Here is a 22,570-nt window from a genome sequence, read left to right on the forward strand (position 1 = left end):
CCAACAAATGCCCTTGTAAAGAGATCATTTATCTATGATGCAAAAAAAATGTATAACCATTTGCCCTCAGAACTTAGAAACCTAAATAACTTTAAAAAGTTCCAATGTCAGGTAAAAAAATTTTGATAAGTAAGGCTTATTACACCTTAGATTAATTTTTTAATGGTCGACTCGCATGAGTAATGTTTTATGTACCTAAGATTTATGTACCCACCTTATTTTATTTTATTTTGTTTTATTTTTTGTTTGTGTCAAGTGCTATATTTATATGGTATGTTAATTTTTATTTCTATTCTAAATTTTGACCTATCTATATTATTTTATAATTAAAATTTAGCTTTGTAAATGAGATATTCATCTTTCGACAATAAAGCATGTTTTGACTTTGACAAGATGAAAAACTGGTTTTCATTTAAACTCAAATACTTCTTACCACACTTTTATTACTTCAAGACTATTTAATAATTAGTCTCAACCCCTTGAAATTTGACCACATACTTGAATAACACCTGGTTAAAACTTATGATGCACATAATTAACTTTCAAAATATAAATTACAATAAAATCCTAATTACTAATTAACCCGAGATAATCATCCATAAGAGTCCCAATTGCAAACTGAAAAAAACAAAATTGGTTCAAATTTGTGAATTGGTCCAAATTGATAAATAACAAAAACTTACAATTCCACTAGCATCCACCCTTGTACCGACAATTTTGAGCCGTATCTCTCCTTCTGCATGTATAACTACATCCTCATCTTTGGTTTTATAACACTGGGGATTCACGTTAGGGCAAAATTCCATTTCAGCTGGTATTGACTGAAAAAAATAAACAAATTTATAACCAGGATTTCTGTTATAATATAAAACTTACATGGTGAGATATAAAACACGATAGGGGACCAATTTCAGCAAACATTCCAACCTAAAAAGGAATAAATTAGTTTATAATGAAGAAATTGGGTTTTAAGGATTACCTTGTTCACTTGTCGAACAACAGCATCCAGCACCTCTCCTTTAAAAGGTCTAAATACAATAGCCTTATATTTAACAGGGTACACTACAAAACCTTGTCCAGGCAGAATGAGACCTGCTCCTATACTGTCTATTGTAGTCACAGCTATAACAAAACCATACCTATAAACAAAAAGGTAATCAAAAGTGTATATATACAGAACCGAGCAAAAGTAAATAAACTTTTTTTTTATTTTTAAATTTATTTTATTAAAGTTAACTAAATTTTGTTTATCCTATAATACTACACCAAACTAGATAATAAAAATAAAACATATACAATATAATTCTACTTATTATAAAGCCATATTTATGTAAATTATTTAAAAAAAACAGGGAGCAAAAATAGAGAAACACATATTTAAAGAAAATATATAATAACAACAAATTAATATTTAGTTGCATATCCCTTATTTTTAATAACTGCAAGGCATCTCCTTTTCATAGATCCAATCAGATTCCCTAAGGTCTCCTTGGATACAGAATGCCATGCAGCTTCAACTGCTTCAAACAACTCGTCTCCATTTTTAAATTTTTCGGGATGTTCCTTACGAATTTTTTTGTCTACTAAGTCCCTAAGGTCAGGACTTTGAGCTGGCCACTTAACAACAGTTATTTTTTTGTCCTCAAAAAATTTTTTTATAATTTCAGCTGTATGCTTCGGATCATTGTCGTGTTGAAACCTCCATTGCAATGGCATGTTTTGCTGTGCATATGGCAACATATTATCAGTTAATATTTCTAAATATTTAAACCGATCCATAATCCCATCTATTTTGACAATAGGGTCCATTTCCATACCAGAGAAACAACCCCACACTTGTACATTTCCCCCTCCATGCCTAATAGTGCCCAAAGTATACTTTGGATTAACTCTTTTATTTTTAGGACCCATAAAATACCATCAGAAGAAAATAAATTAAACTTACTTTCATCCGAAAATAATACTGTATTCCATCTTGCTTCTGACCAGCTTAAATGGTCATGTGCAAATTGAAGTCGGGCGGTTCGATTCTTCTTCGAAATGAAGGGTTTCTTGGATGAAAGAAAGAAAGAAAGAAAACGTGCTATATTACGTAAGAATAATTTTGTGTAAAAAAAAACTTTCCAACATGTCCAAGGTTAAAACCTATCATTAAAAAAGTCATCCAGGTTATAATATGCCTTAGCTAATAAAAGCCTCTTTAATTCTCTTTTAAATTTCTTAACATCCGATATATGTCTTACACATAGAGGAACATGATTGTAAATTTTTTTACTTGTGTAAATTAATGAGTTTTTGGTAAGGGAAGATGTAGGAATAGGTAGGAGAACATCATTTACACGACGAGTCAAATGGCCAGTGTCAGAGGGTAGTTTGGGAATTTTGTTAATAAGAGCAGCTGTTTCTAAGATAAAGAGTGAAAAAAGAGTTAGGATTTTTTCAGAAATGAAGAGGGGTTTGCAAGAATCTCTTAACTTAGCAGAACACAGGTATCTAACTGCTTTTTTTTGAATAACAAAGACAATGTTAAGTAGCCCCTTATTGGTTAAATCCCAAAAAGGCAAGCCATACCGAATATGAGATTCAATAAGTGAAAAGTACACTGAATGTGCAACCACCCCTCCCAGCTCTTGTTTTGCCATTCTTACTGCAAAACATCCAGAAGATATGATCTTCAAACCGAAGGCGACCATCAATGGTAATTCCTAGGAACTTGCAGCACTCTTTATTCTGCAAGAGGGAATTTTCGTCAAACATCAGACCCTGAACATCGCACTTAATCATCACACCACCGTGATAAAATCTGAAGGTCTTCAAGGATACAAGTCTTAATATAATCTGAATTTTTATTGTGGTATCATCAGCAAACTGAACCTCCTTGCCCTGCAGTTTCAATGAACTCAAGTCATCCACATATAGTAAAAATAACAGTGGTCCCAACACTGAACCCTGGGGAACGCCGCATTTTAGGGATCTAGAAGCAGCTTTTACATCATAATGGCATTTGCAGACAAAATGCCATTATGATGTAAAAAGGACAAAATTCTGCTTTTTCCAAGTTTTTCAACTATCTTAGAGAGGGTAGACAAAATAGAAATGGGACGGAAATTACAAGGCTGATGATTTTCTTGCCGGCAAGCAACTGTCCCTTAAACGTCTTCGAACTGTATGGACACTAACATTTACATCATCTAGTTGAGATTTTATATCCACTGCTGTGTTAAATGGATTTTTAAGAGCTAAGGATTTAATCTTCTCGTCAACCCTAGGCGTCGTTTTTCTAGGCCTACCAATTTTAGGTGGACTTATTAATGAGTTCCTAATGCAGTGTAACTTTATGGTTTTGAAAACGACTGAGCGGTTTAATCCTAACTGCTTAACACCTGATTGATATTATCAACTGTTTTACACATAGAGCCAAAGTTATACATCGAGGCACATTTACAGGTTATTTATTATTAATTAACAAAATATTATTGTGTATTGCTTTCAATAAACATAAACTAAGAACTTTAAAAATGTTTCTCTACTTTTGCTCCTCATAAAATAAAGATAAGCAAATAGATTGATTTTGTTGCAAGAATTTATAAATACCAAATATGTTTTTGCATTCCTTTGAACCTAAAGAAATAATGTGAGTACTTGTTTTGCCAATAAACAAGTACTCACATTATTTGTGAAGTCGATTACTCTGGCTTTATATTTATTAAATAAAATGTTTCTCCACTTTTGCTCGGTACTGTATCTATAAATTATATTAAAAAAAAAATCTCAAACACTTATAATTGATACATGACAAGAATAAATAGCATTATGTTAAAATTAATAATAAATAAATTTATTTGCCAGTAATAGTACAGTGCATTATTGGTATGCATTCTTCATACATGATACATGTATTACTGCAAAATGGAGTTTAAGGCAGTAAAACTGATATTGAATAAACTCCGTAGAAATTTTGTAACTGTAACTAACAACAAAGAATATTAAATTAATATATAGATTTAATGTTAGCACAATAGCAAATCATAAGTAGTATGTAGTTTTATAATTTCAACACAAGTAAATTACAACACTGTTTTTACCTAAAACATTCTAATAGTTCCTAGTTCTTATACTTATAGTAGGCGTTTGTACCTACCCAAAACACAAGTACACTATACCGTATGAAAAAAAAAAAGATAAATAAAAAACAACAAGACTTAGTGGTGTGTTAGCAAGTTATTTTTATATAGATATTTGAATTTTGTTGGCGTGAGTATTTTCATTTCGAGAGGAATATGATTGTATAATAGGTAAACATTATAAGAGAAAGATCTTGCAAACAAGGCAGTCTTATGGAAAGGAGGAGATATTAAGCCCCTATACCTTAGGTTTAAGTTGTGAACATCTGTTCTAAACTTTATTTTGTTGTACAAATATGGTGGACTTTTATTAAATAAGCGGAGTGAAATGTACGGCGATTTTCCATATCCAACCAATTGCAAGTTTTGAGTTTGTGAATTACTGGCTCAAACTTGCTTATGCCAAATACAAACCGCAAACACGACCTTTGAACTCGCTGTATCCTGCCCCTATCCTGTTTGGTTAGGCATGGACCATACAATGCATCACAATAATTAAAGTGACTTAACACAAGAGCATCTGACAATGTTAATTTTAGTTTTCGACTTAGTGCACGCCTATGTGGATATAACAACTTTAAATTTGCATACGCCCTCTGTACACACGCAGATACATGTTTGCTGAATCTTAAATCTGTATCTAAAATTACCCCCAAATTCCTAGATTTTTTTTCAAAGGTAAGCTCTGAGTTATTTAAATTAATTTTAAGTTGGTTTTCTAAGTCATTTTTTTGTTTTCCAAAAGCAAGTATTTTAGTTTTTAAAGGCTTTAATTTTAAGTGGTGTTTTTCTGAGTTTCGAACTAGTTGATTCAAATCTTTATTTATGTTAAGTTGAGTTTGTGTTATGCTATTAGGTGTGACAGAGTATAATAATTGTTTATCATCAGCAAAACTATAATCAATACAGTGTTCAAGGGCATGTGTGAGATAACAAGTGTATATGCAGAATAGTAACGGGGATAGCCCGGAGCCCTGTGGAACACCACAGTGAAGCGACCCTCTGTCCGAACATCCCTTATCAGTTTCTACATATTGAACCCTATTAGATAAATAGGTTTTAATTAGATCGACAGCACTCTGTGAAAATCCAATATGCAATAGCAAAGCGAACAGGACCTGGTGGTTTACCTTATCAAATGCTCTTGTGTAGTCTAACAATATCAAAACACATGAGTTTCCAGAGTCTATATTTGACATTATTGAATCAACCACGTCCACCAGTGCTGTACAATAACTGTAGCCTTTTCTAAATCCCGATTGTCTCAAGGGAAGGATATTGTGTTTATTCAGGTGTTCTATTATTTTAGCGGTTAAGATTTTTTCAAATATTTTCGAGCAGGGTGATAAAATGGATATGGGTCTTAATTCTGAAACGTTTGTGGGCTCGGTTTTAGTTTTTGGCAACGGAAAAACCCTAGTAATTTTCCAGGAGTCTGGAAATTTAGATACGAGAATACACGAGTTATAAATATTAACTAAAATATTTAGAATCTGAGGGCAGCATAATTTTAGCATTTCACTGTTTAGACCATCCGGACCAACGGCATTTGATTTTATTGATGATAAGGCAGTGTAAACTTCCTGTTCATCTAAAAGAAATCTAAATCTAAAAGAAAAAAGCTCAATAAAGTTTTTTGCCGTACTAGTAGTATATAATAAAATCCAGTCCGGATCTGGCGGTTCAAGTTCAGAAAATTGAAGAAAAAAGTTGTTTATTTCATTCGGGTTATTAAGATTGTTGGGAATGGTATCACCGGACTTTTTGTTTAAAATATTAAGATTCTTGAGAGTTTTCCATAAAATTTTTCCGTTGCCATTGTTATTCTCTAGTAAGTGTTCTAGGTAGGCTCTTTTTTTTCTATTTATAATACTAGTAGTTTCGTTTTTAATATATTTATAGTAATTCCAATTTAGAGGGGTTTTATTTTTTTTTAATTTGTTATAAGCCTGATCCTTTCGCTTGATAAAACAATGAACAGCATAAGTACACCATGGCTGGTTTCTATGTTTATAGTTAATTGTTTCATAGGGAGCTAATTGATCAAATAAGTTAAGTATTGTATTAGTAAAAAAATCAACTTTCAACACATGATTATTTATATAATAAGTATTATTTAAAGGAGATACAGCCAGGCAGTCGAGCACGCTTTGTTTATCTAATTAAAGTTTTTTTTTAAATTTTATCACTGACAAAGAACAAAAACTCTGTGACAATCACACTTTCTTGAAAGCAAGTCTAAAATAAATCACCATAGAACTCTAGCAAGGAGTAATAAACATTTGTCAACAGAAGATTCTTTAAATGGGACTTAAACAGTTTAGGACAAGTTGCCTCTTTGATGTTTTCTGGTAAATGGTTAAACATCTTTATTGCCTAATAGAAAATTGAGTCCATCAGAGTTTGTTAATGTTGATTGAATCTTTCTGTTGTTGAATCAGAATATCTAGGATTAACTGTCATGAATTTATGTCTTGTTTTATAAATTATACAAACCATCATAGTAAATAGAGGCAAAAAATCATAAGTACACCTTTTTTTTATAAATAATGGATGATTGGTATCTCTTGGCTTAGCTCCACAGATATATACATGGCACTTTTTGAAGAGTAAACAATGCCTGCATCTGAAAATTACTTTCTCGAAAAGCAGATCTATCAAGGCAAAATAAACTGTTTTCCTCAACCCAGCACCGAGTTCCTGCATAATAACCCTAACAGGAAAATTTCCCAAGCAAAGGAAAGCTTTTGACAACACACTAATACATGTTCCTTGAATTTCCTATCAATATCCAAATACAAGAATACAAAGTTAAAAGATAGATTTGTTATAATTTCTTCAAGAAGTGAATTGCCCTAACAAGAATAAATAACTTGACAAGTTCAATATTTTCAACCTTCTGAATCTATTGAGACCATTAAAAAATGTATTATTCATCAATGTGACTGTTTATGATTTATGAAAACTACAAAGGTACAAAGGTACTATTCTTAAAAAAAATGTTTGAAGTCAACAATATAAATCCAACAAGAGTTATTGGAGCAGTGGTTTCAGGTAGATGTCATTTTCACTGACTTTGCTAAAGCTTTTAACAAAGTAAATAATGACATACGGTGTTAATGATTCTTAATAACATTATTATTACTTACTTTCCTGTACAAGTGCCTTCCACTTCAGTATAGAGTTTAGTTTTAACTTTGTCTAATAATTGTGGTCCAAAGTATTGGGGGTGCAGTAGGATTTCGTGCTCCAGTGATATCTGAAATTAACTTTTATAGCTAATAATGACTATATAGACTGACTTTACTTACGTGGTAAAACATTTTTTGCTGTAAAAGGCTTAAGTTGTAGAAAATGCCCAATTAATTTTTGAAAACGAAAGAGTAAACAACGAATTCTTTTTTTTGGGGTTAGGTTTAACGGTTCTTCTCGCCTTCGTATGCTTCTTCAAGGCGTGTGGCCTTAGCAACCAAAGTAGTAATGAGGAGACTATCGATGTTTTAGAATAATTGGAAAAATACAATTTATTTTAAAATGTTTTTACACAAAATTCATTACGTTATTACAAAATAAATTATAAAGCTAATAAGCTAATTAAAACTGACATTATGGAAAACGGGAACGTATGACTCACCCAAGAAGGCTAGAGGAAGGAGAGATATCTCCTATGCTCATTTCTTCCACTCTCGCTCCCGTCTCATTTCTTTCATCCTTTCTCTGTCACTCTCGTTACTACTATAACCGATTCCAAGCGATCTATCGGTTTTAACCGCGGTTAAGCCCTTGGTTGACCTTGAACAGTCCCTTTATAACATAACCAATCGTTGTTTGTTTGTAAATAATACCCCAGACGCCAGTAATGTTATATGTAATTAGTTCTTAAACATAAATATCAAAAAAGAAAACTTGTTAGCCATAATAAATTTTGTGTCATCTCTAAGAAGGAAATAATTTGTTGTTTGTTTTTATTTTTTCCCGCACTTATTTCAATATCTTTGACATTTGACGTTTAGAAAACAGCTTCGGACGTGGGTAATTACTGTTCCAAATTGATGACGTATAAAGGGGTTAATTGGTGACGTCACGTATCGCAAGCGGTTATAACTATAACCGCTTGGACGTGTTTGGTTAATACCATTTAGGAACGGTAATTACCGATAGACCGCTTGGAATCGGTTTATCTGTCCGAGCGTTAAATAGCTCAGCACAGGCAAGATATCTCTCCTCCCTTGAGTCTCCTTGGGCTTACCGAAACAGCTGATAGTTAAATGTCAGTTGTCACTAATTATACAAAACAAAAAAGTGACATCACTTTGTTTATAAGACCATTGTGATCAATTAGTAAAAAAGTCCAAAATAAATACGCAAAAGCCTTAATTAACAAATCTCTGATTATCATAAACGAGCTGCGGTTATCTACTTCTTAACCACATTTACATCAAGTCTTTTTACAACTTAAAATAGGATAAAACACCATGGATGAAGAAGTTTTGACTACACTAAAAATCCTAATAATAGGAGAAAGCGGGGTCGGTAAATCCAGTCTTCTCTTACGTTTCACGGACGATAACTTCGATCCAGAACAAACGCTTACTATAGGGGTCGATTTTAAAACTAAGAAACTTACGGTGGATGGGAACACTGTTAAACTGGCTATATGGGACACTGCAGGTCAGGAGAGATTTCGGACATTAACACCTTCATATTACAGGTAAGAAATTTTTATATTCACTGCAGTAAATTTTAATAAAGGGTTCATTTTCTTAAGCAGTATTTCACTGTAAGTCTCATGAAAACCAAATTGTTTAAATTAAGTTACCAAAAGTGGCTTAAAACAAAATACCTTATAGGGTGAATTCGCCAGTGCTCAGACAGGTAACGTGAAAGTGAACTTTAAATTGATGCCAAAAAATAATTTTTTGTTGAAACCTTACAAATAAGGGTTTGTTGTATAGCTCAACGTTTTCTTTACATGATGGCTAAATTAGACATTTTATATGATAACTTATGTATTTTTAAAAAAAATATATCCAAAAAATTTGCTTTTTTCCAGTGAACGGACAGCGCCAGCTAGTAGTCGACCGGGCTATGAGCCGTAATAAAGAAATTATGAATTTCAAGAGCCAAATAATAAAAACCTCTTAAAAACAAAAAATTTTATTAAATAAAATATAAAACTCTTAAGGAACAGAAATAAAAGATATAAAATAAATCTTAAACATTTCCAAAACAAAACTTATTACTTATTACAATACTGGCAGTAAAATAAAAACAAATTTCTAGAACAAGTAAACATCTGTTATTTATGCGTCAATACAAAGATCACAAATAAAATCCTGATATTGAACATCAGAATATTGTAAACCTTTGACTTTTGTACATCCCATGTGATACCACCTAGGGCATTTGTCGCAACCAACATTTTTGTCATTTTCGTCTTCGGCGTCACTGTCCAAAAGTTCTTCACAATTTACACACCTTTGCTTATCATTTTCGAAGTTAACAAGGTCATTAAGATTTTTCGTAGCTAATGATTTTCTATTTTGCACTGTTTTTTTTTCCTGTTTTAGATTTACCTTCATCTTTTTTTTTCTTCCTTGAATTTTCCTTTTCCTCTTTTTGTCTTAATTTTTCTTCATAATGTTTCCTCCATTCATTAGATGAAATTGCACTTGGAAAGTTACTATTTCAGTTTGTTTTGATTTTCTTTGCTAATGGTTTTGGAAACCTAAGATGTTTTTGAAAGGCTAACTCAACTTTGGTTTTGTATTTTGTTTTACTGTCACTTTCGGATTTTTCTTTATTTGTAATGTTTTTGTCCAGTGTATTTTTTCCTGTCGCTTCAATTACTTTAAAATCGGACGTAGATGGTTGAGGGTCTTCATCAGTAACTGCCGTGCTTTGCAACAGACGCTTTTCCGTTGTAATACTTTGAGTTTTGTCCGCATTTTCAATTAATTGAAGATTGGATGTAGATGGTTGAGGGTTTTCATAAATATTAACCATGCTTGGATTGCTTGGCAATAGACGATTTTCTAAGACCACAATTTTGGGTTCATCGTTAGCAACTGGCTCCAATATTCCGTCATAGCTAATCTCATACTCAACTTCCATCACATTTTCTAATAAGTTTGGTTCCAACATTTCACCAATAAAAACTTCTTTGTGTTCCTCTAAAATTACGTCAGGACGCTCGACCTTTGCTTCTTCAGCTTCATCTATTTTCAACGTTATTATCAAATTTAACAAAACATCAATATCAATTCCATTTTCCAGCAAATCCGGTTTCAAAATAGTTATCACTTTTGAAGGTTTACCGTTTCATTAAGGTTGTGATTTTGCTGCATGTCTTCAAGCGTATTTTGTACGCATTTACTGTAATCTGGGGCCTCTGGGTCAAATGGATAAAGTCCACAAGCCCTAAACCCATTTTTTATGTTGGTCGGCATGTTTGGGTGTTCTAAAACCTTAAAGAATATAGGACAAAACTCACTTTTAGTAACAATTTTATTGTGTTCTGCTTGCCATTCTCGTACATATTGTCGTCAATATTCTTTCATAGGCCTGAATACTGAAACATCTGCTGGCTGAATTAAATGCGTTGCATTTGGGGGCAATGCATAAAGGATAATTTGATTTTCGTCACAAAATCGACTTACTTCCATAGACATATGGGAGCGGTGACCATCCACTAAAAATAAAATGGGTCTCTGTATATCTTGTTCAGTCAACCAATTATTGAGTCTGTTGGCAACAAATTCAAAAAATATATCCGAACGCATCCAACCTGACTCAGATTTTCCGAAAACCCAATGTTCAGGCATGCTGTCTATGACTGCTTTTGGCGGCCGTACATAAGGGAAAACAACTACAGGCGGACATATTTTGCCATTGGCTGTAATTGTCATTAGAACCGTGAGATTCTCCTTCTCGTTTCCTTTTTTTACATTATATACATTATGACCTTTAAGTCCTAATATTTTGCCAGATTTAGGACAAAGACTAAAACCTGATTCGTCGGCATTTAGAATTCGACTTGCATCCTTTAATAGATCAGCACAGCCACATTTTTCTAAATTTTGGAACCATAATTTAATATATTCTTTGTTTATTTTGGCTCTTGAAGAATCCAGTGATTCTGCTGACGTCATTGCCAATTTTGGATGTCTTCTTAGAAATCCAGAAAACCATTTCTGGCCAGGGCGTCCATCTTTAAATGGTGTATAAAGTTACCCTCTTAAACAATTTTTTGAACTGCTAGTAATAATTCCTCTTTTTTCAAAGGGAATCCACATTTTGCTAAGGTTGTTAACCATGTTACTATTTTTTCTTCGTTATTGGTACTCAAAACTGGATCAGGCCCCATACGACATTTAACGTCCATTTTTACACGACCCTTAATCCGGTCCAGGACAGTCGACTTCTGAATACCATACTGGCGACAAACTTCTCTTAATTTTTGGGCGTTGCGGATTTCTTGGCAGGCGGCAATTAAATTATCTTATGAGTAAGCAGCTCGTGTTCGTTTTTTATTGGAATTCATGGCTTGTTTTTCACCTTTAACGAAAAAAATCCTAAATTAGGGAAAGAAACATAGAAAAAAATATGTGGACGAATACTGGAAACAATACCGAAAACGAAAAAGCCCACTGGTCGGGCACAAACATGTGTGCATTTATTTTTTATTACATTATATTTTTAAAACATGGTACAAAAAAGTGTCCGTCCACTGGCTAGTACAAACTAAAATACCATTTTCCATTGTTAATAAAAAGAAACACCAATACATACTTTTCACAAAACAGATAAAGATGCAAACACTAATGATTAAATTTACCAGTAAGCGGACACCTGTCCTACTACTGGAAATTTCGCAGACAATATATTCCAATATCCGACTACCACGTTTTTTAAAATAAATGAGAAAAATCTCGCTGTTTTAAAGAATAGTTCGCACCTTTATGCTATAACTAGAATTGATGATTTAAAACCTAATTAGGTATATTAACTTACCATACAAATGTGCATTCTTACTATTTTTTTTTTAATGAACATCACAGACACTTAACAGCTGATTTTTAACGGTCGTTTGGATCATGAATATTTTAGGTTATGTTGCTTAAAATGTTTTAATTCTGCGCGTATAACATGGATGGACAGTGACGTGCATTTACACCATATATAAATTTCGCGTATATGTTATTATTTGAAGTTAAAGGCCATTTGTCCGCTAACTGCTTATGTCCGGCTTACTGGCGAAGTCACCCTGTAGGTATTTTTATAGGGATCTTGAGTAAACTCAAAACAAAGGGTTTTTAAATTTTACCTTGAACCTGCCTCATATCTTTGAACACCATAATTATTATCATTTTACAGGGATGCTCAGGGTGCTATATTAGTATTTGATGTAAGCAGTTATGCCACATTTGCCAGATTAGAAAACTGGCTTAGTGAACTTGATACTTACTCAACAAAGGATAATATCGTAAAAATGATTGTAGGAAATAAAATTGATGTGGTAAGTTGTGGTGCGTTTTACTGAATTGCTTTATTTTTAAAATATTATTAAGGATCGCAGGGAAGTTACTAGGGAACAAGCAATGGCTTTTGCCAGGAGACATCAAACTTTATACATTGAGGCGAGTGCAAAAACTAAGCATGGTGTGCAAAGTGCTTTTGAGGAACTTGTTCACATAGTAAGTTAACTTCTATATAACTATAATTTTATCAATTTCTTCCTTTTTTTTTAGATTATTCAAACTCCTGGATTATGGGAGTCTTATAATCCAGATAATATACATGTTGGTAAAAATGACAAGGCCCCTCAAAGCGGTTGTGCATCTTATTGTAGTTTAGTATAAGCTTTAAGGTTTTGTTTTTTTTTATACATAATTTTCAAAATAGTAAAAAAATTGCTATATACTTTTGTGTAATTTGTATTTATTGTACTTGTTCTTGCTATAAGTTAAGGTGTTAAATGTTATTTAAGTTTTATTTTGTTGACCACCTATCATTGTTTCTTTATAAAAAAATACTAATATATTTAATATTTTATTATCCCTATTAAAAACTTGTATTCTTTCAAAAATAGGTACTTAAACTAGCTTACTTCTTATGCAACCTATTTAACACATCCCTCTTTCTCTGAGCCAACTTAGCTTTAGTCTCGAGTACACTCTCGCATTCTGGCGCATAGCAAATATGCAATAATCCACCATAGAATGACCTTAAAAACAACTTTTAATAATAAATGTGATTTTTTTCTTGGAGAAACAACTACGTACTTGGCATCCAATAATCTCTTTGCTACACGAGCAGACTGAATTCTTTTGTAGTGAATATGGAAGCATTCTGTGAAAATCTCACGTTTCACGTCTGAAACCAGATTTATACTAAAAACTTCCCCATATTTTGTGCAAAGGTTCTTCAGCTCTTTGCGGAGATTGATTTGGGGCACCCCATAAATGTACAGGTGTTGGGATTCATTGTTTATTGTATAAACCTGGAATAGCAGTGATTATCAGCTTTTTCTTCCAAATACATTCTTGTTAGAATAATAGATATTTTACATTTTAAAGGAAGGAAGTGGTACTATTAAATTACCCCAGAGCCAAACTCTGCTAATCCATAATTAGCAAAAATGAGTTAAATATATCATAATATTGCGGTCCCAAATACATTGCAAATATTTCCGCTTCAATATATACGCTAGTTCAAAAGATAGCCTAGGAAGAATAATGTCAAGTCCATCATTTATCAAGAGCATAATATATATAAGCCAAGTCCAGTAAGCTTAGTTTGCCTTAAATTTGATTACAGCTGCGCATACGACAAGTCCGGGAGTCCGCCAAATAACCGGCTTTTATAATCACAAATAATATTATTATAGTTTGGTGTGATCACTCGTTAAAGCCGGTTGAGGTGCCGTATAACAAACGCAAATTTTGTAAAAATATAAATGTTATAAAATGTCGGAGAGAACAAAAAAAATCTTTGTGCTGTTAGATGGTAATAAGGAAAAGTTTAGTGAATTTACAAGTGCAAAAAATACCCAATCACTGGAAAGAGAAAACTGTAAGTAACTATATTCTTTAGTAGTATTTTAGAACTCCAGTTTTTAATGTTTTTTCTTTACCCCTAGTTATATTCGGATCATTTTTATACGTTAGGGTGGACTTAGCATATTTAAATACTACCTAAAGAAGGGACTTGGCATTTTTTAAGTTAAGCAATTTTATGTATTTTGTTTTCTTGAATAAAAATTGTTAGCAAATTAAAATTATAAATAGACGTATTGATAGTCATTTATACGAGTTATTGTTCCACAATTATACATTTTTAACATATTTAGAATGATTCCTATTTGTTTTAGCATTAGAACCCCCAAATAGCCATAAACTAGGAGCTATATTTTTTAAATCAACTAGTGAAAATCAAAAAACCACTGGGGATCTTTTTCGTTCCAATCCTGTTGAACCTTCTATGACATTGACGCCTGAAGAGCTCCCACAATGCGTCAAGTACCTGAAAAGTTGCTTTCTAAAAAAATTCAATTTTTTTTAAAATCGTCAGAAGAATCCGAGATAACTTTAAAAGATGGTATTAGTTATACAAAATGGACAAATAATTTCTAAAATATCTTCAATAATTCCTTTTTGTTTTAGCTTTGGACAACCAAAATAGCCAAGATCCAGGAACTACAAACTAAGGGAATGAGAGCACTTTGAAAATCCTGAAAAAGTCGTTTTCGACGTCCGTTTTTGAGGCCAAAAATGGGCATCAAAAATGCCATATCTCAACTATTAGAAGTGCTACGACCTTGCGGATGGTCTCGTTAGATTTAGAATGACGAAACTAAGACAAAACCGTTGGAATTTTCCCGATAGCTCCCATAGAAGCCGAGATATCGACCTTCAAAGTTTGGAATTTTTCATTTTTCGGGTATACCCCCCCGTATCGAATTTTTTCACCAAAAATTGATTTTTTTCGAAATCAAACTAAGTATACCAGCGTCTTATTTGGGTCACCTAGATTACGAAAACACCGGGTTATAACAGGATCCGAGCAGAACTGAGGGAATGAGAGCACTTTGAAAATCGTGAAAAAGTCGTTTTCGACGTCCGTTTTCGAGGCCAAAAATGGGCATCAAAAATGCCATATCTCGGCTATCGTAAAAGCTACGACCTTGCGGATGGTCTCGTTGGATTTAGAATGACGAAACTAAGACAAAACTGTTAGAATTTTCCCGATAGCTCCCATAGAAGCCGAGATATCGACCTTCAAAGTTTGGAATTTTTCATTTTTCGGGTATACCCCCCCGTATCGATTTTTTTTTACCAAAAATTGATTTTTTTCGAAATCAAACTAAGTATACCAGCGTCTTATTTGGGTCACCTAGATTACGAAAACACCGGGTTATAACAGGATCCGAGCAGAACTAAGGGAATGAGAGCACTTTGAAAATCGTGAAAAAGTCGTTTTCGACGTCCGTTTTTGAGGCCAAAAATGGGCATCAAAAATGCCATATCTCAGCTATTAGAAGTGCTACGACCTTGCGGATGGTCTCGTTGCATTTAGAACGACGAAACTAAGACAAAACCGTTGGAATTTTCCCGATAGCTCCAATAGAAGCCGAGATATAGACCTTCAAAGTTTGGATTTTTTCATTTTTCGGCTATACCCCCCCGTATCGAATTTTTTCACCAAAAATTGATTTTTTTCGAAATCAAACTAAGTATACCAGCGTCTTATTTGGGTCTCCTAGATTACGAAAACACCGGGTTATAACAGGATCCGAGCAGAACTAAGGGAATGAGAGCACTTTGAAAATCGTGAAAAAGTCGTTTTCGACGTCCGTTTTTGAGGCCAAAAATGGGCATCAAAAATGCCATATCTCGGCTATCGTAAAAGCTACGACCTTGCGGATGGTCTCGTTGGATTTAGAATGACGAAACTAAGACAAAACTGTTAGAATTTTCCCGATAGCTCCCATAGAAGCCGAGATATCGACCTTCAAAGTTTGGAATTTTTCATTTTTCGGGTATACCCCCCCGTATCGAATTTTTTCACCAAAAATTGATTTTTTTCGAAATCAAACTAAGTATACCAGCGTCTTATTTGGGTCAGCTAGATTACGAAAACACCGGGTTATAACAGGATCCGAGCAGAACTGAGGGAATGAGAGCACTTTGAAAATCGTGAAAAAGTCGTTTTCGACGTCCGTTTTCGAGGCCAAAAATGGGCATCAAAAATGCCATATCTCGGCTATCGTAAAAGCTACGACCTTGCGGATGGTCTCGTTGGATTTAGAATGACGAAACTAAGACAAAACTGTTAGAATTTTCCCGATAGCTCCCATAGAAGCCGAGATATCGACCTTCAAAGTTTGGATTTTTTCATTTTTCGGCTATACCCCTCCGTATCGAATTTTTTCACCAAAAATTGATTTTTTTCGAAATCAAACTAAGTATACCAGCGGCTTATTTGGGTCACCTAGATTACGAAAACACCGGGTTATAACAGGATCCGAGCAGAACTAAGGGAATGAGAGCACTTTGAAAATCGTGAAAAAGTCGTTTTCGACGTCCGTTTTTGAGGCCAAAAATGGGCATCAAAAATGCCATATCTCGGCTATCGTAAAAGCTACGACCTTGCGGATGGTCTCGTTGGATTTAGAATGACGAAACTAAGACAAAACTGTTAGAATTTTCCCGATAGCTCCCATAGAAGCCGAGATATCGACCTTCAAAGTTTGGAATTTTTCATTTTTCGGGTATACCCCCCATATCGAATGTTTTCACCAAAAATTGATTTTTTTCGAAATCAAACTAAGTATACCAGCGTCTTATTTGGGTCTCCTAGATTACGAAAACACCGGGTTATAACAGGATCCGAGCAGAACTAAGGGAATGAGAGCACTTTGAAAATCGTGAAAAAGTCGTTTTCGACGTCCGTTTTTGAGGCCAAAAATGGGCATCAAAAATGCCATATCTCAGCTATTAGAAGTGCTACGACCTTGCGGATGGTCTCGTTGGATTTAGAATGACGAAACTAAGACAAAACCGTTGGAATTTTCCCGATAGCTCCCATAGAAACCGAGATATCGACCTTCAAAGTTTGGAATTTTTAATTTTTCGGGTATACCCCCCCGTATCGAATTTTTTCACCAAAAATTGATTTTTTTCGAAATCAAACTAAGTATACCAGCGTCTTATTTGGGTCTCCTAGATTACGAAAACACCGGGTTATAACAGGATCCGAGCAGAACTGAGGGAATGAGAGCACTTTGAAAATCGTGAAAAAGTCGTTTTCGACGTCCGTTTTTGAGGCCAAAAATGGGCATCAAAAATGCCATATCTCGGCTATCGTAAAAGCTACGACCTTGCGGATGGTCTCGTTGGATTTAGAATGACGAAACTAAGACAAAACCGTTGGAATTTTCCCGATAGCTCCAATAGAAGCCGAGATATCGACCTTCAAAGTTTGGAATTTTTCATTTTTCGGCTATACCCCCCCGTATCGAATTTTTTCACCAAAAATTGATTTTTTTCGAAATCAAACTAAGTATACCAGCGTCTTATTTGGGTCTCCTAGATTACGAAAACACCGGGTTATAACAGGATCCGAGCAGAACTAAGGGAATGAGAGCACTTTGAAAATCGTGAAAAAGTCGTTTTCGACGTCCGTTTTTGAGGCCAAAAATGGGCATCAAAAATGCCATATCTCGGCTATCGTAAAAGCTACGACCTTGCGGATGGTCTCGTTGGATTTAGAATGACGAAACTAAGACAAAACTGTTAGAATTTTCCCGATAGCTCCCATAGAAGCCGAGATATCGACCTTCAAAGTTTGGAATTTTTCATTTTTCGGGTATACCCCCCCGTATCGAATTTTTTCACCAAAAATTGATTTTTTTCGAAATCAAACTAAGTATACCAGCGTCTTATTTGGGTCAGCTAGATTACGAAAACACCGGGTTATAACAGGATCCGAGCAGAACTGAGGGAATGAGAGCACTTTGAAAATCGTGAAAAAGTCGTTTTCGACGTCCGTTTTCGAGGCCAAAAATGGGCATCAAAAATGCCATATCTCGGCTATCGTAAAAGCTACGACCTTGCGGATGGTCTCGTTGGATTTAGAATGACGAAACTAAGACAAAACTGTTAGAATTTTCCCGATAGCTCCCATAGAAGCCGAGATATCGACCTTCAAAGTTTGGATTTTTTCATTTTTCGGCTATACCCCTCCGTATCGAATTTTTTCACCAAAAATTGATTTTTTTCGAAATCAAACTAAGTATACCAGCGGCTTATTTGGGTCACCTAGATTACGAAAACACCGGGTTATAACAGGATCCGAGCAGAACTAAGGGAATGAGAGCACTTTGAAAATCGTGAAAAAGTCGTTTTCGACGTCCGTTTTTGAGGCCAAAAATGGGCATCAAAAATGCCATATCTCGGCTATCGTAAAAGCTACGACCTTGCGGATGGTCTCGTTGGATTTAGAATGACGAAACTAAGACAAAACCGTTGGAATTTTCCCGATAGCTCCAATAGAAGCCGAGATATCGACCTTCAAAGTTTGGAATTTTTCATTTTTCGGCTATACCCCCCCGTATCGAATTTTTTCACCAAAAATTGATTTTTTTCGAAATCAAACTAAGTATACCAGCGTCTTATTTAAGTCACCTAGATTACGAAAACACCGGGTTATAACAGGATCCGAGCAGAACTAAGGGAATGAGAGCACTTTGAAAATCGTGAAAAAGTCGTTTTCGACGTCCGTTTTTGAGGCCAAAAATGCCATATCTCGGCTATCGTAAAAGCTACGACCTTGCGGATGGTCTCGTTGGATTTAGAATGACGAAACTAAGACAAAACCGTTGGAATTTTCCCGATAGCTCCAATAGAAGCCGAGATATCGACCTTCAAAGTTTGGAATTTTTCATTTTTCGGCTATACCCCCCCGTATCGAATTTTTTCACCAAAAATTGATTTTTTTCGAAATCAAACTAAGTATACCAGCGTCTTATTTAAGTCACCTAGATTACGAAAACACCGGGTTATAACAGGATCCGAGCAGAACTAAGGGAATGAGAGCACTTTGAAAATCGTGAAAAAGTCGTTTTCGACGTCCGTTTTTGAGGCCAAAAATGGGCATCAAAAATGCCATATCTCGGCTATCGTAAAAGCTACGACCTTGCGGATGGTCTCGTTGGATTTAGAATGACGAAACTAAGACAAAACCGTTGGAATTTTCCCGATAGCTCCAATAGAAGCCGAGATATCGACCTTCAAAGTTTGGAATTTTTCATTTTTCGGCTATACCCCCCCGTATCGAATTTTTTCACCAAAAATTGATTTTTTTCGAAATCAAACTAAGTATACCAGCGTCTTATTTAAGTCACCTAGATTACGAAAACACCGGGTTATAACAGGATCCGAGCAGAACTAAGGGAATGAGAGCACTTTGAAAATCGTGAAAAAGTCGTTTTCGACGTCCGTTTTTGAGGCCAAAAATGCCATATCTCGGCTATCGTAAAAGCTACGACCTTGCGGATGGTCTCGTTGGATTTAGAATGACGAAACTAAGACAAAACCGTTGGAATTTTCCCGATAGCTCCAATAGAAGCCGAGATATCGACCTTCAAAGTTTGGAATTTTTCATTTTTCGGGTATACCCCCCCGTATCGAATTTTTTCACCAAAAATTGATTTTTTTCGAAATCAAACTAAGTATACCAGCGTCTTATTTGGGTCTCCTAGATTACGAAAACACCGGGTTATAACAGGATCCGAGCAGAACTAAGGGAATGAGAGCACTTTGAAAATCGTGAAAAAGTCGTTTTCGACGTCCGTTTTTGAGGCCAAAAATGGGCATCAAAAATGCCATATCTCAGCTATAAGAAGTGCTACGACCTTGCGGATGGTCTCGTTGGATTTAGAATGACGAAACTAAGACAAAACCGTTGGAATTTTCCCGATAGCTCCCATAGAAGCCGAGATATCGACCTTCAAAGTTTGGAATTTTTCATTTTTCGGCTATACCCCCCCGTATCGAATTTTTTCACCAAAAATTGATTTTTTTCGAAATCAAACTAAGTATACCAGCGTCTTATTTGGGTCACCTAGATTACGAAAACACCGGGTTATAACAGGATCCGAGCAGAACTGAGGGAATGAGAGCACTTTGAAAATCGTGAAAAAGTCGTTTTCGACGTCCGTTTTTGAGGCCAAAAATGGGCATCAAAAATGCCATATCTCAGCTATTGAACGTTGATTTAAACAGGAAAACCAGACGGTTAATTACCATTGCAGATGCAGGGGGTATTTCAGCAATAAGAACTGGACCCAAGCCAATATCGACCAAAAAATACACTTACCTCCAGAAACTGCTTCAATGGGTACCTACCAGATTTCACAATTTTTATAAAAATTTACAACATGGTTCGAACGAATCAGAAGATTAAATTTTTGGTTTCAGTTGTAGTACGTATGTATGCTGATTTTATGTAGTTCCTATAAAGTTCGCAAAGTAATTTTGAAACAATGTACCTCTTAAAGCTACTATTATTCTATTAATTATATTATTATTGTTAATACTCAGCTATTGCGAATACTCACCAAAAACTGTTTTAAGTGTGTTTTTATTTTATTTTTAAGGTAGAAAAATAAACGTTTTGACTCTAGTGACTTATTTTTTTAGTATCAAGGTAAAAATATAAAACAACATAAATATTTCAAGTCCAGTTATAATATTTATTTATTGGACTTGGAATAAGTCAAGTCCAATAAAGATTTTTAAGAAAAATTAATTACTAATTTTCAAAAATTTTAGGTTCTTATAAAGTACACTATTAAAGAATACTATTACACCAAATTCATAAAAATTCCCTAATAAACAAAGTAGTTATAATATTAATACATCATTTAAAAACTTCAAATGCGCCTCCTACAAAATTAGGTTTTTGGCATAGTGTGGCTCTGGGGTACAGTAATGTAGAGTTTATTGTATGTTTCTTACTCTCCATAGTTCCATCCTTAGTAAACTAATATTTTTGACTAAAACTTACCTTAACGGCAGTTAATTTTCGACCCTGTCTATATGCAGGCCTAGTAGTGCAGTATTCCTCTTGTTTATGATGATTTATTTCTTTTAGGGTTTCAATGGACTCTCTATCCATCATATATGTTTCTGATTGTTTGGATCATTATAAATCTAATAATAAAGAGAAGATAATCTTAGATTAATACTTCTGGAAGTTAATAAGATAATAGTCCTCCATCACTTTTCCTATTGAGTTTGAGGTTATATTGTTTTGTTTTGACAGTTGTCAAAAGCTGAGCCAAGATGGAGGGGTTAGGTTAGGAATGATTTCAATAATCGAATTATAAATAATTCGAATTGAAAATCACTCGTGTGCATGATACTATTATTCGAGTATTAGTATCATGACTCGTGTGTATACAGGGTGTCTCACGACGAATAGACTACCTACTTCCGGTATAACCGGAAACGTCACAACTGTCAAAATATTTTAGTTGTGTAGCCCCCATCGACTGTGCCATGTTGCCAAATTTTCAAAATTTTTGAAAAATTAGTTTCCGAGACATCGATCGCGTCTATTCGTCGTGAGACACCCTGTATATGCAACATCGCAAATCTCCAGTACATTTATAACACCTTTTAACAGCTCATCAATTCGTGACAAATAATTAGTTTTGTATTATTTTTTTTGTTCCTTGATGATTAAGATTTTTAATATATTTTCTTAAACACAGGACAGAAAACTAATCAAAGAAGAAGTAGATTATTACCCAAAAGTTTAGATTACATAATTTTTCTAAATTCATGGCTTTAACTGGTTTTATCACGAATTAAAATATATTTTTCTTTAGTTAGCGATATTTATTTTTTTAGTTAGAGATTTATTTACTGGTTTGTTTTTATTAAAAAGGAATGATTTGTTTAATTGTTTGTTAAGTACTTTCTTGTGTTATATGAATTATTTTATAATACCATTATTTGCCAAATAAAATATATTTATTTCTATTAAAAAAATAGACTTAAAAGGAATTAACTATTTCATATTTACTTTTATTTAAATTACAATTTTAAAATGTAATAATACCAATGTTATGTTTATTATTATTAAATATTGAATGAATATCACTCGTTTAAAATAATCGAATTATTTTTCCATAATCGGATGCTACCGATTATTTTCTTAATCGAATTGAGTGATTTTTAATCTGAATTATCCTATTTCAATAGACAATAATCTATGCAGCAAGGATCAGGACTCTGGAAAGAAGTTAATACTTTCTTCGTCTTCTAATTTAAACAGTTAAATTTATTCTATTTTACTTAAAAAATATTTTTAACATTTCAAGTTCATTAAGGTTATAGTCTTCTTATCAAAAACGTATATATCCAGAAAGGAAAATT

The 22,570-nt window shown here is 34.0% G+C and overlaps 3 protein-coding genes across 3 annotated transcripts; 1 reads left to right on the forward strand and 2 right to left on the reverse strand.

The window, feature by feature from the left end:
- Positions 1-425: 425 nt before the first annotated feature.
- Positions 426-7,595, reverse strand: LOC126743902 (DNA-directed RNA polymerase II subunit RPB7). The gene is made up of 6 exons (XM_050451168.1): positions 7,436-7,595; positions 7,274-7,383; positions 980-1,139; positions 877-927; positions 684-821; positions 426-618 (listed from the first exon to the last, which is right to left on the reverse strand). Exons 1-6 carry the CDS (start codon positions 7,445-7,447, stop codon positions 568-570), a joined length of 522 nt encoding a protein of 173 aa, XP_050307125.1. The 5' UTR covers positions 7,448-7,595; the 3' UTR covers positions 426-567.
- Positions 7,596-8,405: 810 nt separating this feature from the next.
- Positions 8,406-13,194, forward strand: LOC126743901 (ras-related protein Rab-18-B-like). The gene is made up of 4 exons (XM_050451167.1): positions 8,406-8,835; positions 12,501-12,642; positions 12,695-12,820; positions 12,875-13,194. Exons 1-4 carry the CDS (start codon positions 8,600-8,602, stop codon positions 12,983-12,985), a joined length of 615 nt encoding a protein of 204 aa, XP_050307124.1. The 5' UTR covers positions 8,406-8,599; the 3' UTR covers positions 12,986-13,194.
- LOC126743903 (RNA-binding protein 48) lies at positions 13,163-21,607 on the reverse strand. Its single transcript, XM_050451169.1, has 3 exons — positions 21,195-21,607; positions 13,409-13,626; positions 13,163-13,350 (listed from the first exon to the last, which is right to left on the reverse strand). Exons 1-3 carry the CDS (start codon positions 21,306-21,308, stop codon positions 13,230-13,232), a joined length of 453 nt encoding a protein of 150 aa, XP_050307126.1. The 5' UTR covers positions 21,309-21,607; the 3' UTR covers positions 13,163-13,229.
- Positions 21,608-22,570: the final 963 nt, after the last annotated feature.

Source organism: Anthonomus grandis, chromosome 13 (genome assembly GCF_022605725.1).
Source record: "Anthonomus grandis grandis chromosome 13, icAntGran1.3, whole genome shotgun sequence".
NCBI lineage: Eukaryota > Metazoa > Arthropoda > Insecta > Coleoptera > Curculionidae > Anthonomus > Anthonomus grandis.